Below are 16704 nucleotides of genomic sequence, written 5' to 3'. Positions count from 1 at the left end.
TCAATCCATGGGTCTCTATGGGTCAATCCATGACTCCCTATGGTGTCTATGGGTCAACCCATGACTCCCTATGGTCTCTATGGGTCAATCCATGGGTCCCTATGGGTCAATCTATGACTCCCTATGGTGTCTATGGGTCCCTATGGGTCAATCCATGGGTCCCTATGGGTCACTCTATGACTCCCTATGGTGTCTATGGGTCCCTAGGGGTCAATCCATGGGTCCCTATGGGTCAATCTATGACTCCCTATGGTGTCTATGGGTCAACCCATGACTCCCTATGGTGTCTATGGGTCCCTATGGGTCAATCCATGACTCCCTATGGTGTCTATGGGTCAATCCATGGGTGCCTATGGGTCAATCTATGACTCCCTATGGTCTCTATGGGTCAATCCATGGGTCCCTATGGGTCAATCTATGACTCCCTATGGTGTCTATGGGTCCCTATGGGTCAATCCATGGGTCCCTATGGGTCAATCTATGACTCCCTATGGTGTCTATGGGTCAACCTATGACTCCCTATGGTGTCTATGGGTCCCTAGGGGTCAATCCATGGGTCTCTATGGGTCAATCCATGACTCCCTATGGTGTCTATGGGTCAACCCATGACTCCCATTGCTCTCTATGGGTCAATCCATGGGTCCCTATGGGTCAATCCATGACTCCCTATGGTGTCTATGGGTCCCTATGGGTCAATCTATGGGTCCCTATGGGTCAACCCATGACTCCCTATGGTGTCTATGGGTCCCTATGGGTCAATCCATGGGTCCCTATGGGTCAATCCATGACTCCCTATGGTGTCTATGGGTCCCTATGGGTCAATCCATGGGTCCCTATGGGTCAATCCATGACTCCCTATGGTGTCTATGGGTCTCTGTGGGTCAATCCATGGGTCCCTATGGGTCAATCCATGACTCCCTATGGTGTCTATGGGTCAACCTATGACTCCCTATGGTGTCTATGGGTCAATCTATGGGTCTCTATGAGTCAACCCATGACTCCCATTGCTCTCTATGGGTCAATCTATGGGTCTCTATGGGTCAATCCATGACTCCCTATGGTGTCTATGGGTCAACCTATGACTCTCTATGGGTCTCTATGGGTCAATCCATGGGTCCCTATGGGTCAACCCATGACTCCCATTGCTCTCTATGGGTCAATCTATGGGTCCCTATGGGTCAATCCATGACTCCCTATGGTGTCTATGGGTCTCTATGGGTCAATCCATGGGTCCCTATGGTGTCTATGGGTCAATCTATGACTCCCTATGGTGTCTATGGGTCAACCTATGACTCCCATTGCTCTCTATGGGTCAATCCATGGGTCCCTATGGGTCAACGCATGAGTCCCTATGGTGTCTATGGGTCAACCCATGACTCCCATTGCTCTCTATGGGTCAACCCATGACTCCCAATGGGTCAATCTATGACTCCCTATGGTGTCTATGGGTCCCTAGGGGTCAATCCATGGGTCCCTATGGGTCAATCCATGGGTCCCAGGCACCCACCTCTCCCCGCCAGCAGCAGATCCGAGCGCGTTTGGGGTCCCGGGCGCCCCTTTGCCGGCTCCCTCTGGAACTCCCGGCGGTACCGGGGGTGGAAGAGCGGAAGGCACAGGAAATCGAACCTGGAGCCCCGAAAGAGGCACAAATCAGCCCAAAATGCGACCCCCCCGCACGCCTGGGGCCCTCGGGGCACTCCTGGGTCCCTCCCGAAAGCCTGGGGGCAACCCCGAAGTCTCAGAGTCATTGGGGCACTCCTGGGTCCCCCATTGGGTTCCATTGGGGCACTCCTGGGTCCCTCAACTCCCCCATTGGGTTCCATTGGGGCACTCCTGGGTCCCTCGGCTCCCCCATTGGGTTCCATTGGGGCACTCCTGGGTCCCCCATTGGGTTCCATTGGGGCACTCCTGGGTCCCTCAACTCCCCCATTGGGTTCCATTGGGGCACTCCTGGGTCCCTCAGCTCCCCCATTGGGTTCCATTGGGGCACTCCTGGGTCCCTCGGCTCCCCCATTGGGGTCCATTGGGGCACTCCTGGGTCCCTCAACTCCCCCATTGGGTTCCATTGGGGCACTCCTGGGTCCCTCGGCTCCCCCATTGGGTTCCATTGGGGCACTCCTGGGTCCCTCGGCTCCCCCATTGGGTTCCATTGGGGCACTCCCGGGTCCCTCAACTCCCCCATTGGGTTCCATTGGGGCACTCCTGGGTCCCTCAACTCCCCCATTGGGTTCCATTGGGGCACTCCTGGGTCCCTCAACTCCCCCATTGGGTTCCATTGGGGCACTCCTGGGTCCCTCAACTCCCCCATTGGGTTCCATTGGGGCACTCCTGGGTCCCTCGGCTCCCCCATTGGGTTCCATTGGGGCACTCCTGGCTCCCCCATTGGGTTCCATTGGGGCACTCCTGGGTCCCTCCCGAACTCCTGGCTCCCCCGGCTCTCCCGTCCCCCCGGGGCACTCCTGGGTCCCGTGGGGCACTCCTGGGTCCCTACCCGTGCCCGGCCGCCGTTCCCAGCGCTCCCGCCACCTCCGGAACGCAGCTCAGGTCCCTCCCGCTCGACACCCGCGCCGCTCCGGCCGCCATGGCTGCGCTCACCCCGCCCACGAAGCCCGCTGGGCCAATCGCGGCGCGCCGCGGGCTGCGCGGGCCAATGGGAGGGCGCGGAGACGCCCTCGCTCAGCCTATGGCGCCGCAGAGCGCGCTGTCAATCATCCGCCCCCCCCCAACGCGGGTTAAAGCGCCAATGGGAGCGCAGCACAAGCTGTCAATCACCACTGGGCGCGGCTCCACCCAGCGCCCTGAAGGGCCAATCAGAGCTCGGCGCCAAGTGTCAATCACCCGCCCCAAGCGGCTCTGCCTCCTTGCCTTAAAAGGCCAATCAGAGCGCAGCACAACTTGTCAATCAAAGCAGCCAAGCGGCGCTGCCCCCGTGGCTTAAGGGGCCAATCAGAGCGCAGCAGACCTTGTCAATCATCCCACTGGGCGCGGCCCCACCCAGCGCCTTAAAGGGCCAATCAGGACGCAGTACAACTTGTCAATCATCCCGCTGGCGCGGCCCCACCCAGCGCTTTAAAGGGCCAATCAGGACGCAGCACAACTTGTCAATCATCCCGCTGGGCGCGACTCCACCCAGCGCCTTAAAGGGCCAATCAGAGCGCAGCACAACTTGTCAATCATCCCGCTGGGCGCGACTCCACCCAGCGCCTTAAAGGGCCAATCAGAGGGCGGCGCCAACTGTCAATCAAAGCAGCCAAGCGGCGTTGCCCCCGCGGCTTAAAGAGCCAATGGGAGCCCGGCGTCAGCTGTCAATCAAAGGACTCTTAAAGGGCCAATCAGAGCTCTTGTGCCAACTGTCAATCATCCACACGAACTGTGTCTTGAAGAGCCAATCAGGGCGCAGGGCAGCCTGTCAATCACCGCGCCGCGCCCCGCCCACCCCCCCATTCATTTAAAGGGCAAGCGGCTCCCACCCCAAGTTACAAAAAGCAGGGAATCGCGAGGTTTTGACCCAAAATGTTTAATGCGGGGGGGGAAGGGGCACAGGGGGGTGGGGCTAGGGGGTGTGGCCATGGGCGGGGGGGTGGAGCTGGCGCAGGACCCATTGGCGGTCGCGCAGGCGCTGGCGGAGGCGCCTGAATTCCCGCACCTGGGCCTCGAACTCGGGCCCCAGGGAGCGGAAGGCGCCCAGCGCCTCCTGCAGGTGGGAGGAGGCGGCGGCCACTTGGGAGCGTTCTGATTGGAGGAGAGACCTGAGGGGGGCGGAGACAGGGAGGGCTATGGGTCCCTATGGGTCCCACTGACCTCTATGGGTCTCTATTGACTCCCATTGATTCCTATGGGTCTTTATGGCTCCCTATGGGTCTCCATGGGTCTCTATGGTCGCTATGGGTCCCATTGACCTCTATGGGTCTCTATTGACTCCCATTGACTCCTATGGGTCCCTATGGGTCTCTATGGGTCCCTATGGTCTCCATGGGTTTCTACGGGTCCCTATGGCTCCCATTGAGCTCTATGGGTCTCTCTTGACTCCCACTGACTCCTATGGCTCCCTATGGGTCTCTATGGGTCCCTATGGCCCCCATTGACCTCTATGGGTCTCTATTGACTCCCATTAACTCCTATGGGTCCCTATAGATCTCTATGGGTCTCTATGGGTCCCTATGGGTCTCTATGGCTCCCATTGACCCCACTGACCTCTATGGGTCCCTATTGACTCCCATTGACTCCTATGGGTCCCTATGGGTCTCTATGGCTCTCTACGGCTCCCTATAGTCTCTATGGGTCTCTATGGGTCCCATTGACCTCTATGGGTCTCTATTGACTCCTATGGTTCCCTATAGGTCTCTATGGTCCCTATGGCCCCCTATGGGTCCCTATGGTCTCTATGGGTCCCTATGGGTCTCCATGGGTCCCATTGACCTCTATGGGTCTCTATTGACTCCCACTGACTCTTATAGGTCCCTATGGGTCTCTATGGCTCCCTATGGTCTCTGTGGGTCTCTATGGGTCCCATTGACCTCTATGGGTCTCTATTGACTCCCATTGACTCCTATGGCTCCCTATGAGTCTCTATGGCTCCCTATGGTCTCTGTAGGTCTCTATGGGTCCCATTGACCTCTATGGGTCTCTATTGACTCCCATTGACTCCTATGGCTCCCTATGCGTCTCTATGGGTCCCTATGGGTCTCCATGGGTCCCATTGACCTCTATGGGTCTCTATTGACTCCCATTGACTCCTATGGCTCCCTATGGGTGTCTATGGCTCCCTATGGTCTCTGTAGGTCTCTATGGCTCCCATTGACCTCTATGGGTCTCTATTGACTCCCATTGACTCCTATGGCTCCCTATGGGTCTCTATGGCTCCCTATGGTCTCTGTGGGTCTCTATGGGTCCCATTGACCTCTATGGGTCTCTATTGACTCCCATTGACTCCTATGGCTCCCTATGGGTCTCTATGGGTCCCTATGGGTCTCCATGGGTCCCATTGACCTCTATGGGTCTCTCTTGACTCCCATTGACTCCTATGGCTCACTATGCGTCTCTATGGGTCCCTATGGGTCTCCATGGGTCCCATTGACCTCTATGGGTCTCTCTTGACTCCCATTGACTCCTATGGCTCCCTATGGGTCTCTATGGCTCCCTATGGTCTCTGTGGGTCTCTATGGCTCCCATTGACCTCTATGGGTCTCTATTGACTCCCATTGACTCCTATGGGTCCCTATGGGTCCCTATGGGTCTCCATGGGTCCCATTGACCTCTATGGGTCTCTATTGACTCCCATTGACTCCTATGGCTCCCTATGGGTCTCTATGGCTCCCTATGGGTCTCCATGGGTCCCATTGACCTCTATGGGTCTCTCTTGACTCCCATTGACTCCTATGGGTCCCTATGGGTCTCTATGGCTCCCATTGACCTCTATGGGTCTCTATTGACTCCCATTGACTCCTATGGCTCCCTATGGTCTCTATGGGTCCCTATGGGTCCCACACCCACCTGATGCTCCTGTGCGCCTCCACCAGGTCGGGTGGATACGTCTCCAGCAGCACCCTCAGCTCCTCCAACCTACCAATTAACTCCATCAATCAATCAACGAGCCAATCAATGACCCCCCCCCCCCACCTCCCCCCGTGGCCCCGCCCCCTGGCCCCAGCCGACCAACCGGATCTTGAGCAGCAAGGCCACGCCCTTGGCCTCCAGGTAGAGCCCGCGCTGCCAGTCCCGCTGCGTCCAGGCGTCCGAGGACCCCAACAGGCGGCCCAAGGTGGTGGCCACGCGAGCCAGGACCTGCGGGACATATAGGGAGCCATAGGAGTCAATGGGAGTCAATGGAGGTCAATGGGAGTCAATGGAGGTCAATGGAGGTCAATGGAGGTCAATGGAGGTCAATGGAGGTCAATGGAGGTCAATGGAGGTCAATGGAGGTCAATGGGAGCCATAGAGACCATAGGGAGCCATAGGAGTCAATGGGAGTCATAGAGACCAATAGGGAGCCATAGGGAGCCATAGAGATCAGAAGGAGCCAGAGGGAGCCATAGAGACCCATAGGGAGCCATAGAGACCCATAGGGAGCCATAGAGACCATAGGGAGCCATAGAGACCCATAGAGGCCCAGAGGGAGCCAGAGGAGTCAATGGGAGTCAATAGAGACCCATAGAGCTCATTGGGTCAATGGGAGCCATAGAGACCCATAGAGACCCATAGGGAGCCATAGAGACCCATAGAGACCATAGGGAGCCATAGAGACCCATAGAGGCCCAGAGGGAGCCATAGGAGTCAATGGGAGTCAATAGAGACCCATAGAGCTCATTGGGTCAATGGGGTCAATGGGAGCCATAGAGACCCATAGGGACCCATAGAGACCATAGGGAGCCATAGGGAGCAATAGGGACCCATAGAGACCCATAGGGAGCCATAGGAGTCAATGGGAGTCAACAGAGACCCATAGAGCTCATTGGGTCAATGGGGTCAATGGGAGCCATAGAGACCCATAGGGACCCATAGAGACCATAGGGAGCCATAGGGAGCAATAGGGACCCATAGAGACCCATAGGGAGCCAGAGGGAGCCATAGGAGTCAATGGGAGTCAATAGAGACCCATAGAGCTCATTGGGTCAATGGGGTCAATGGGAGCCATAGAGACCCATAGGGACCCATAGGGGGCCATAGGAGTCAATGGCAGTCAACAGAGACCCATAGAGTTCAATGGGGTCAATGGGAGCCATAGAGACCATAGAGACCCATAGGGACCCACAGAGACCCATAGAGACCCACAGAGACCATAGGGACCCACAGAGACCCATAGAGACCCATAGGGACCCATAGGGACCCATAGGGACCCCAAAATCACCTGGGGGAGGAGGCGCCGATGGTGGGAAAGCTGCTCCTGGAGGGCGCGGCTTCGGCGGTGGGCGTGGCCCAGGCACTGCATCTCATTGGCCAGCGCTTGGGCCACGCCCCCTGAGGTGCTCTGGTTGGTTGCACTTCCCATTGGCTGCTTGCAGGCTCCGCCCCCGTGGTAATCGGCCAATCCTTGGGTTTTTTGCTTTAAATGGAGCTCAAGGGCAGGGAGGAGGAGGCGATGAAAAGGGGCGGGGTCCTGGGGGGCGGGGTTAAAGGGGGCGGGGTCAGCACCGGATGCCTGGGTCCATTGGGGCACTCCTGGGTCCACTATTTGGGTCCCTCCCCCCGAACTCCTGGGTCCATCCCAGAACTCCTGGGTCCCTTGGGGCACTCCTGGGTCCCTCCCGAACTCCTGGGTCCCTTGGAGCACTCCTGGGTCCCCTATTTGGGTCCATTGGGGCACTCCTGGGTCCCTATTTGGGTCCCCCCCTGAACTCCTGGGTCCCTTGGGGCACTCCTGGGTCCCCCATTTGGGTCCACTGGGGCACTCCTGGGTCCCTTGGGGCACTCCTGGGTCCCTCCCAAACTCCTGGGTCCCCTTTTGGGTCCCTTGGGGCACTCCTGGGTCCCCCATTTGTGTCCATTGGTGCACTCCTGGGTCCCTATTTGGGTCCCCCCCAAACTCCTGGGTCCCTTGGGGCACTCCTGGGTCCCTCCCAAACTCCTGGGTCCCCTTTTGGGTCCCTTGGGGCACTCCTGGGTCCCCCATTTGTGTCCATTGGGGCACTCCTGGGTCCCTATTTGGGTCCCCCCCCAAACTCCTGGGTCCCTTGGGGCACTCCTGGGTCCCTCCCAAACTCCTGGGTCCCCTATTTGGGTCCCTTGGGGCACTCCTGGGTCCCCCATTTGTGTCCATTGGGGCACTCCTGGGTCCCTATTTGGGTCCCCCCCTGAACTCCTGGGTCCCTTGGGGCACTCCTGGGTCCCTCCCAAACTCCTGGGTCCCCTTTTGGGTCCCTTGGGGCACTCCTGGGTCCCCCATTTGTGTCCATTGGGGCACTCCTGGGTCCCTATTTGGGTCCACTGGGGCACTCCTGGGTCCCTCCCAAACTCCTGGGTCCCCTTTTGGGTCCCTTGGGGCACTCCTGGGTCCCCCATTTGTGTCCATTGGGGCACTCCTGGGTCCCTATTTGGGTCCACTGGGGCACTCCTGGGTCCCTCCCAAACTCCTGGGTCCCCTTGGTCCCTTGGGGCACTCCTGGGTCCCCCATTTGTGTCCATTGGGGCACTCCTGGGTCCCTATTTGGGTCCACTGGGGCACTCCTGGGTCCCTTGGGGCACTCCTGGGTCCCTCCCAAACTCCTGGGTCCCCTATTTGGGTCCATTGGGGCACTCCCGGGTCTCCCATTGGTGTCTATTGGGGCACTCCTGGGTCCCTCCCGAACTCCTGGGTCCCTTGGGGCACTCCTGGGTCCCCGGGGGTGTCTCTCACCTCTGGGGGGGGCAGTGACGTCATCAGGGGGTCCCCCTGGCGCAGTTGGGTCAACACCAGGGTTTGTTCCACTTGCCTGAACCTCTGGGGGGGGGGATTTGGGGTCAATTTGGGGGGATTTGGGTCCCTATGGGGTGTCTATGGGTCCCTATGGGGTTCTATGAGTCCCTATGGGTCCCCATGGAACCCCCAGGGTCCTAAAACCCTCCCTCCCTATGGGTCCCTTTGGGTCTCTATGGGTCCCTATGGGTCTCTATGGGGTTCCATGGGGCTCTGTGGCTCCCTATGGGCCTCTATGGTCTCTATGGGTCCCTATGGGTCCCTATGGAGCTCTATGGGTCTCTATGGGTCCCTATGGGTCTCTACAGGCTCTACGGTCCCTATGGGTCTCTAGGATCGCTATGGGGTTCCTTGGGTCCCTATGGGGCTCTGTGGGTCCCAATGAGGCTCTGTGGGTCCCTATGGAACCCCCGGGGTCCTAAAACCCTCCCTCTCTATGGGTCCCTATGGGTCTCTATGGGTCCCTATGAGTCTCTATGGGTCCCTATGGAGCTCTATGGGGTCCTATGGGTCTCTATAGGTCCCTATGGGGTTCCATGGGGCTCTGTGGTTTCCTATGGGCCTCTATGGGGCTCTATGGGTCCCTATGGGTGTCTACGGGTCCTTATGGGTCTTAATGGGTCTCTATGGGGCTCCTTGGGTGTCTGTGGGTCCCTATGGGTCTCTATGGAACCCCCAGGGTCCTAAAACCCTCCCTCTCTATGGGTCCCTATGGGGTTCCATGAGGCTCTGTGGGTCTCTATGGGTCACAATGGGGCTCCTTGGGTCTCTATGGGTCCCTATGGGTCTCTACAGGCTCTATGGGTCCCTATGGGGCTCTATAGGGCTCTGTGGGCCTCTACGGGCTCTATGGGTCCATATGGGTCTCTAGGATCTCTATGGGGCTCCTTGGGTCCCTATGGGGCTCTGTGGGTCCCTATGGAACCCCCAGGGTCGTAAAACCTTCCCTCTCTATGGGTCCCTATGGGTCTCTATTGTCTCTATGGGTCCCTATGGGGTTCCATGGGGCTCTGTGGGTCCCTATGGGCCTCTATGGTCCCTACGGGTCACAATGGGGCTCCTTGGGTCTCTATGGGTCCCTATGGGTCTCTATGGGGTTCCATGGGGCTCTGTGGTTCCCTATGGGCCTCTATGGTCCCTATGGGTCTCTATGGGTCCCTATGGGGCTCTATGGGTCCCTATGGGGTTCCATGGGGCTCTATGGCCTCTATAGTCCCTACGGGGCTCTATGGGTCCCTATGGGGCTCTATAGGGCTCTTTGGACCTCTACAGGCTCTATGGGTCCACATGGGTCTCTAGGACCTCTATGGTGCTCTATAGGTCCCTATGGGACTCCTTGGGTCCCTATGGGGCTCTATGGGGCTCCTTGGGTCCCTATGGAACCCCCAATATCCTAAAACCCTCCCTCACTACGGATCCCTATGGGTCCCTATGGGTATCTATAGGTCCCTATGGGGCTCTATGGATCTCTATGGATCCCTACAGGTTCCTATGGGGCTCTCTGGGGGTTATGGGGCTGATTTTGGGGTGAATTTGGGGGGTTTGGGGCACTCACCGCCGGGTCCTGGCGCAGCAGCTCCTGAAGCCCCGCCCACAGCCCCTCCCAGCGCAGCCATTGGCTGCGGGCCAGCGCCAGCCCCGCCCACGCCTGGGGGTCACCAGAGGTCAGCGGGGTCACCCTGAGCCCCCAATGTCCCATTGACCCCATTGATCCCAATGTCCCCATTGACTCCCATTGATCCCCAATGTCCCATTGACCCCTATTGACCCCATTACCCCAATATCCCCATTCACCCCAATGTCCCATTGACCCCAATGTCCCCCCATTGTCCCCATTGACCCCAATGTCCCATTGACCCCATTGATCCCAATGTCCCCATTGACTCCCATTGATCCCCAATGTCCCCAATACCCTCAATGTTCCATTAACCCCCAATTTCCCCCCAATTTCGCATTGACCCCAATGTCCCATTCACCCCATTGACCCCAATGTCCCATTGACCCCCATTGCCCCCCAATGTCCCATTCACCCCATTGGCCCCAATGTTCCCCCATTGACCCCAATGTCCCCCCATTGACCCCCATTGCCCCCAATGTCCCATTCACCCCATTGGCCCCAATGTCCCCATTGACCCCAATGTCCCCCATTCACCCCAATGTCCCAATTGACCCCCAATATCCCCATTGACCCCAATGTCCCATTGACCCCAATGTCCCATTGACCCCAATGTCCCATTGACCCCAATGTCCCCCCATTGACCCCATTACCCCAATATCCCCATTCACCCCAATGTCCCATTGACCCCAATGTCCCCCCATTGTCCCCATTGACCCCAATGTCCCATTGACCCCAATGTCCCATTGACCCCAATATCCCCATTGACCCCAATGTCCCCCCATTGACCCCATTACCCCAATATCCCCATTCACCCCAATGTCCCATTGACCCCAATGTCCCCCCATTGTCCCCATTGACCCCAATGTCCCATTGACCCCAATGTCCCATTGACCCCAATATCCCCATTGACCCCAATGTCCCCCCATTGACCCCATTACCCCAATATCCCCATTCACCCCAATGTCCCATTGACCCCAATGTCCCCCCATTGTCCCCATTGACCCCAATGTCCCATTGACCCCAATGTCCCATTCACCCCATTGACCCCAATGTCCCCCCATTGTCCCCAATGTCCCATTGACCCCAATGTCCCACTCACCCCATTGACTCCAATGTCCCCCCATTGTCCCCATTGACCCCAATGCCCCCATTGACCCCAATTTTCCCCCAACATCCCCAATGTCCCCATTGTCCCAAATGTCCCCATTACCCCCATTGACCCCAATGTCTCATTGACCCCCATTGGCCCCATTGATCCCCATTGCCCCTCATTGACCCCATTGACCCCAATGTCCCCATTACCCCAATATCCCCATTCACCCCAATGCCCCATTGACCCCAATGTCCTCCCATTGTCCTCATTGACCTCAATGTCCCATTCGCCCCATTGGCCCCCATTGTCCCATTCACCCCATTGGCCCCAATGTCCCCCCATTGACCCCATTACCCCCATTGACCCCATTACCCCCATTGACCCCAGTGTCCCCCATTGACCCCAATATCCCCAATACCCCAATGTCCCCCCATTGTCCCCAATGTCCCCAATGTCCCATTGACCCCCATTGATCTCCATTCACCCCCAATGTCCCATTGACCTCAATGTCCTATTGAGCCCATTGACCCCAATGTCCCCCCATTGACCCCAATGTCCCATTCAGCCCATTGGCCCCAATGTCCCCACTGACCCCAATGTCCCATTCACCCCATTGACCCCAATGTCCCATTCACCCCACTGACCCCATTCATCCCCATTACCCCCAATGTCCCATTCACCCCATTGACCCCAATGTCCCCCCATTGTCCCCACTGACCCCAATGTCCCATTCACCCCATTGACCCCAATGTTCCATTGACCCCAATGTCCCATTCACCCCATTCACCCCATTGACCCCAACGTCCCATTCACCCCATTGACCCCAATGTCCCATTCACCCCATTGACCCCAGTGTCCCCCCATTGTCCCCAATGTCCCCATTCACCCCCATGTCCCATTCCCCCCATTGCCCCCAATGTCCCCATTGACCCCAATGTCCCATTCACCCCCATGTCCCATTCACCCCATTGACCCCAATGTCCCATTGACCCCAATGTCCCATTACCCCCAATGTCCCATTCACCCCATTGACCCCATTGATCCCCATTACCCCCAATGTCCCATTCACCCCATTGACCCCAATGTCCCCCCATTGTCCCCACTGACCCCAATGTCCCATTGACCCCAATGTCCCATTCACCCCATTGACCCCAGTGTCCCCCCATTGTCCCCAATGTCCCCATTCACCCCCATGTCCCATTCCCCCCATTGCCCCCAATGTCCCCATTGACCCCAATGTCCCATTGACCCCAATGTCCCATTCACCCCATTGACCCCAATGTCCCCACCACCCCCATTGACCCCAATGTCCCATTCACCCCACTGACCCCATTGATCCCCATTACCCCCAATGTCCCATTCACCCCATTGACCCCAATGTCCCCCCATTGATCCCCATTACCCCCAATGTCCCATTCACCCCATTGACCCCAATGTCCCCCCATTGTCCCCACTGACCCCAACGTCCCATTCACCCCATTGACCCCAATGTCCCACTGACCCCAATGTCCCATTCACCCCATTGACCCCAACGTCCCATTCACCCCATTGACCCCAATGTCCCATTGACCCCAATGTCCCATTCACCCCATTGACCCCAGTGTCCCCCCATTGTCCCCAATGTCCCATTCACCCCATTGACCCCAATGTCCCCACCACCCCCATTGACCCCAATGTCCCATTGACCCCAATGTCCCAATCACCCCATTGACCCCAATGTCCCATTCACCCCATTGACCCCAATGTCCCATTGACCCCATTGATCCCCATTACCCCCAATGTCCCATTCACCCCATTGACCCCAATGTCCCCACCACCCCCATTGACCCCATTGTCCCATTCACCCCATTGACCCCAATGTCCCATTCACCCCATTGTCCCCAATGTCCCCACCACCCCCATTGTCCCCATTGTCCCCAATGCCCCCTTACCTGTCTCACCTCCCTCTCCAGCTCGGCTCCCACCCCCCCAATCCCCCTCAGCGGGGCCAGCCCGGGGTGCAGCTGCTGCAACGGCTCCTCCTCTGCATTCATTAACAATTAACACCCTCAGCAGCGCTAATTAACACCCCCCCCACCCCCCCGTATCCCCGCTGCCCCCTAATTACCCCCTAATTCGCGCTAATCACCCCTAATCCCCCCTCATTACTCACCCAGCAGCCCCTCGATGTCCGCAGCCGCCATCTTGCCCCGCCGGGAGGGCCACAAACCACCTCAAAATTGACCCAAAATAGCGCTTTTTCAACCCAAAACCCTCCCGCTGAGGCTCCCCGAGCTGTGTCCCCAAAGCCCCCGCTGTTGTCACCTCGGGAAAAGCGCGAAAAAAGCGGCCCCGGGGGTCCCCGCGCTTCGTTTCGCGCTCTGAGGGAAAGCGCGGGAAAACGAGCGGAGACGGAAAGAGCCGAGCGGAGCCGAATGGGCCCGAGCGGAGCCGAACGGCGCCCGAGCGGAGCCGAACGGGCCCGAGCGGAGCCGAACGGGCCCGAGCGGAGCCGAACGGGCCCGAGCGGAGCCGAACGGAGCCGAATGATCCCGAGCGGAGCCGAACGGCGCCCGAGTCCCGGCCGGGGCCGAACGCACCCGAAGGGACCCGAAGTCTTCCCGAAGGGGTCCGAGTGGAGCCGAACGCACCCGAAGGGGCCGAACGCACCCGAAGGGACCCGAAGTCTTCCCGAAGGGGCCCGAGTGGAGCCGAACGCACCCGAAGGGACCCGAACCCACCCGAAGGGGCCCGAGTGGAGCCGAACAAACCCGAAGGGACCCGAACCCACCCGAAGGGACCCGAACCCACCCGAAGGGACCCGAACGCACCCGAAGGGACCCGAACGCACCCGAAGGGGTCCGAGTGGAGCCGAACGCACCCGAAGGGACCCGAACGCACCCGAAGGGACCCGAAGTCTCCCCGAAGGGGCCCGAACCCACCCGAAGGGGCCCGAAGTCTCCCCGAAGGGACCCGAAGTCTTCCCGAAGGGTCCGAACCCACCCAAAGGGGCCCGAACCCACCCGAAAGTGCCCCAAAAGGCGCCAAACTCCCAAATCCCCCCCTTTTTACCCCAAAACCCGTGTTCCGCTCCCCCCCCGGCCCCTCCTCTTCCTCCCCCCGCCCCCTTTCTCCCCCTTTTCCCGCCTCACGATCGTTTCCCGCCGCGGCGGTGGCTGCGAGCGAGGCCACGCCCCCTTCCTCAGGCGGCGGCCAATGGGAAGCGGCGGGGGGGTGCGTGGCCACGCCCACTGTGCGTGGCGTGCGCGGAGGCGGCTCCGAGAGGAGCCGAAGATACACGAAGGGAGCCGAAGGGACCCGAGGGGACCCGAACGCACCCGAAGGGACCCGAACGCACCCGAAGGGACCCGAACGCACCCGAAGGGACCCGAGGGGACCCGAACGCACCCGAAGGGACCCGAACGCACCCGAAGGGACCCGAGGGGACCCGAACGCACCCGAAGGGACCCGAACGCACCCGAAGGGACCCGAGGGGACCCGAACGCACCCGAAGGGACCCGAACGCACCCGAAGGGACCCGAACGCACCCGAAGTGACCCATAAGTGACCCATAAGTAAACACATAGAGCCCCATAAGTGCCCCATAGCGTCTCCCTAGTGTCCCATAGTGCCCATAAGTGACTCTTAGCGACCCATAAGTGCCCCATAGAGACCCATAGAGCCCCATAAGTGACCCATAGAGACCCATAAGTGCCCCATAAGTGAACACATAGACCCCCATAAGTGCCCCATAGCGTCTCCCAAGTGCCTCATAGTGCCCATAAGTGACTCTTAGCGACCCATAAGTGCCCCATAAGTGCCCCATAGAGCCCCATAGTGCCCCATAAGTGACCCATAGAGACCCATAGCGCCCCATAAGTGCCCCATAGAGCCTGGGTTCCTCCCGAACTCCTGGGTCCATTGGGGCACTCCTGGGTCCCTCGCCCCATAGCGTCTCCCCAGTGCCCCACAAGTGACTCATGGAGCCCCATAAGTGCCTCTTAGCGACCCATAGGTGCCTGTTCGTGACCCCCAAGTGCCCCATAGTGACCCACAAGTTCCCCATAAGTGCCCCATAGTGCCCCATAAGTGACCCATGGAGCCCCACAAGTGACTCCTAGAGACCCATAAGTGCCCCATAAGTGCCTGGTAGTGACCTCCAGGTGTCCCATAGCGACCCCCAAGTTCCCCATAAGTGCCCCATAGCGCCCCATAAGTGCCTGTTCGTGACCCCCAAGTGCCCAATAGAGACCCACAAGCGACCCATAGTGCCCCATAAGTGACTCACAGAGCCCCATAAGTGACCCATACTGCCCCATAAGTGCCCCATAGAGATCCATTAGTGCCCCATAGCATCTCCCCAGTGTCCCATAGAGCCCCACAAGTGACTTATGGAGCCCCATAGGTGCCCCATAGAGCCCCATAAGTGACCTATAGTGCCCCACAAGTGACTCGTGGAGCCCCATAAGTGACCCGTAGTGCCCCATAAGTGACTCTTAGCGACCCACAAGTGCCTGTTCGTGACCCCCAAGTGCCCCATAGCGACCCACAAGTTCCCCATAAGTGCCCCATAAGTGCCCCATAGAGCCCCATGAGTGACCCATAGTGCCCCATAAGTGACTCTTAGCGACCCATAAGTGCCCCATAGAGCCCCATAAGTGACCCATAGAGACCCATAGCGCCCCATAAGTGCCCCATAGAGCCTGGGTTCCTCCCGAACTCCTGGGTCCATTGGGGCACTCCTGGGTCCCTCGCCCCATAGCGTCTCCCCAGTGCCCCACAAGTGACTCATGGAGCCCCATAAGTGCCTCTTAGCGACCCATAGGTGCCTGTTCGTGACCCCCAAGTGCCCCATAGTGACCCACAAGTTCCCCATAAGTGCCCCATAGTGCCCCATAAGTGACCCATGGAGCCCCACAAGTGACTCCTAGAGACCCATAAGTGCCCCATAAGTGCCTGGTAGTGACCTCCAGGTGTCCCATAGCGACCCCCAAGTGCCCCATAAGTGCCCCCTAAGTGCCCCATAGCGCCCCATAAGTGCCTCTTCGTGACCCCCAAGTGCCCAATAGAGACCCACAAGCGACCCATAGTGCCCCATAAGTGACTCACAGAGCCCCATAAGTGACCCATAGTGCCCCATAAGTGACTCACAGAGCCCCATAAGTGACCCATAGTGCCCCATAAGTGCCCCATAGAGATCCATTAGTGCCCCATAGCATCTCCCCAGTGTCCCATAGAGCCCCACAAGTGACTTATGGAGCCCCATAGGTGCCCCATAGAGCCCCATAAGTGACCTATAGTGCCCCACAAGTGACTCATGGAGCCCCATAAGTGACCCGTAGTGCCCCATAAGTGACTCTTAGCGACCCACAAGTGCCTGTTAGTGACCCCCAAGTGCCCCATAGCGACCCACAAGTTCCCCATAAGTGCCCCATAAGTGCCCCATAGAGCCCCATGAGTGACCCATAGTGCCCCATAAGTGACTCTTAGCGACCCATAGGTGCCTGTTCGTGACCCCCAAGTGCCCCATAGCGACCCTCAGGTTCCCCATAAGTGCCCCATAAGTGACCCACAGTGCCCCATAAGCGACTCTTGCTGACCCATAAGTGCCTGTTAGTGACC

The 16704-nt window shown here is 58.7% G+C and overlaps 2 protein-coding genes across 2 annotated transcripts in view; both read right to left on the bottom strand.

Annotated features, from left to right (window-relative positions):
- PRMT5 (protein arginine methyltransferase 5) overlaps nt 1–2617 on the bottom strand; it is a 37177-nt gene extending 34560 nt beyond the window's left edge. The window contains exons 1-2 of the mRNA XM_065859322.2: nt 2492–2617; nt 1508–1626 (exon numbers count right to left, since the gene is read on the bottom strand). Of these exons, the coding sequence (XP_065715394.2) occupies nt 1508–1626; nt 2492–2583 (211 nt within the window). The 5' untranslated portion in view covers nt 2584–2617. The remainder of the gene's footprint in view (nt 1–1507; nt 1627–2491) is intronic.
- An 884-nt stretch (nt 2618–3501) lies between these two features.
- Nucleotides 3502–14283, bottom strand: HAUS4 (HAUS augmin like complex subunit 4). The gene is made up of 9 exons (XM_065859332.2): nt 14235–14283; nt 13256–13315; nt 13035–13126; nt 9948–10040; nt 8333–8416; nt 6848–7096; nt 5660–5784; nt 5494–5562; nt 3502–3749 (listed from the first exon to the last, which is right to left on the bottom strand). The coding sequence occupies exons 2-9, from the start codon at nt 13284–13286 to the stop codon at nt 3554–3556; spliced, it is 939 nt and encodes a 312-aa protein (XP_065715404.2). The 5' UTR covers nt 13287–13315; nt 14235–14283; the 3' UTR covers nt 3502–3553.
- Between the last annotated feature and the right edge of the window lie 2421 nt (nt 14284–16704).

The sequence above is a fragment of the Patagioenas fasciata genome, chromosome 38, assembly GCF_037038585.1.
Source record: "Patagioenas fasciata isolate bPatFas1 chromosome 38, bPatFas1.hap1, whole genome shotgun sequence".
In the NCBI taxonomy this organism is placed as follows: Eukaryota; Metazoa; Chordata; class Aves; order Columbiformes; family Columbidae; genus Patagioenas; species Patagioenas fasciata.
The sequence above is the reverse complement of the archived record's forward strand: the minus strand, read 5'-3'. Positions and strand labels throughout refer to the sequence as shown.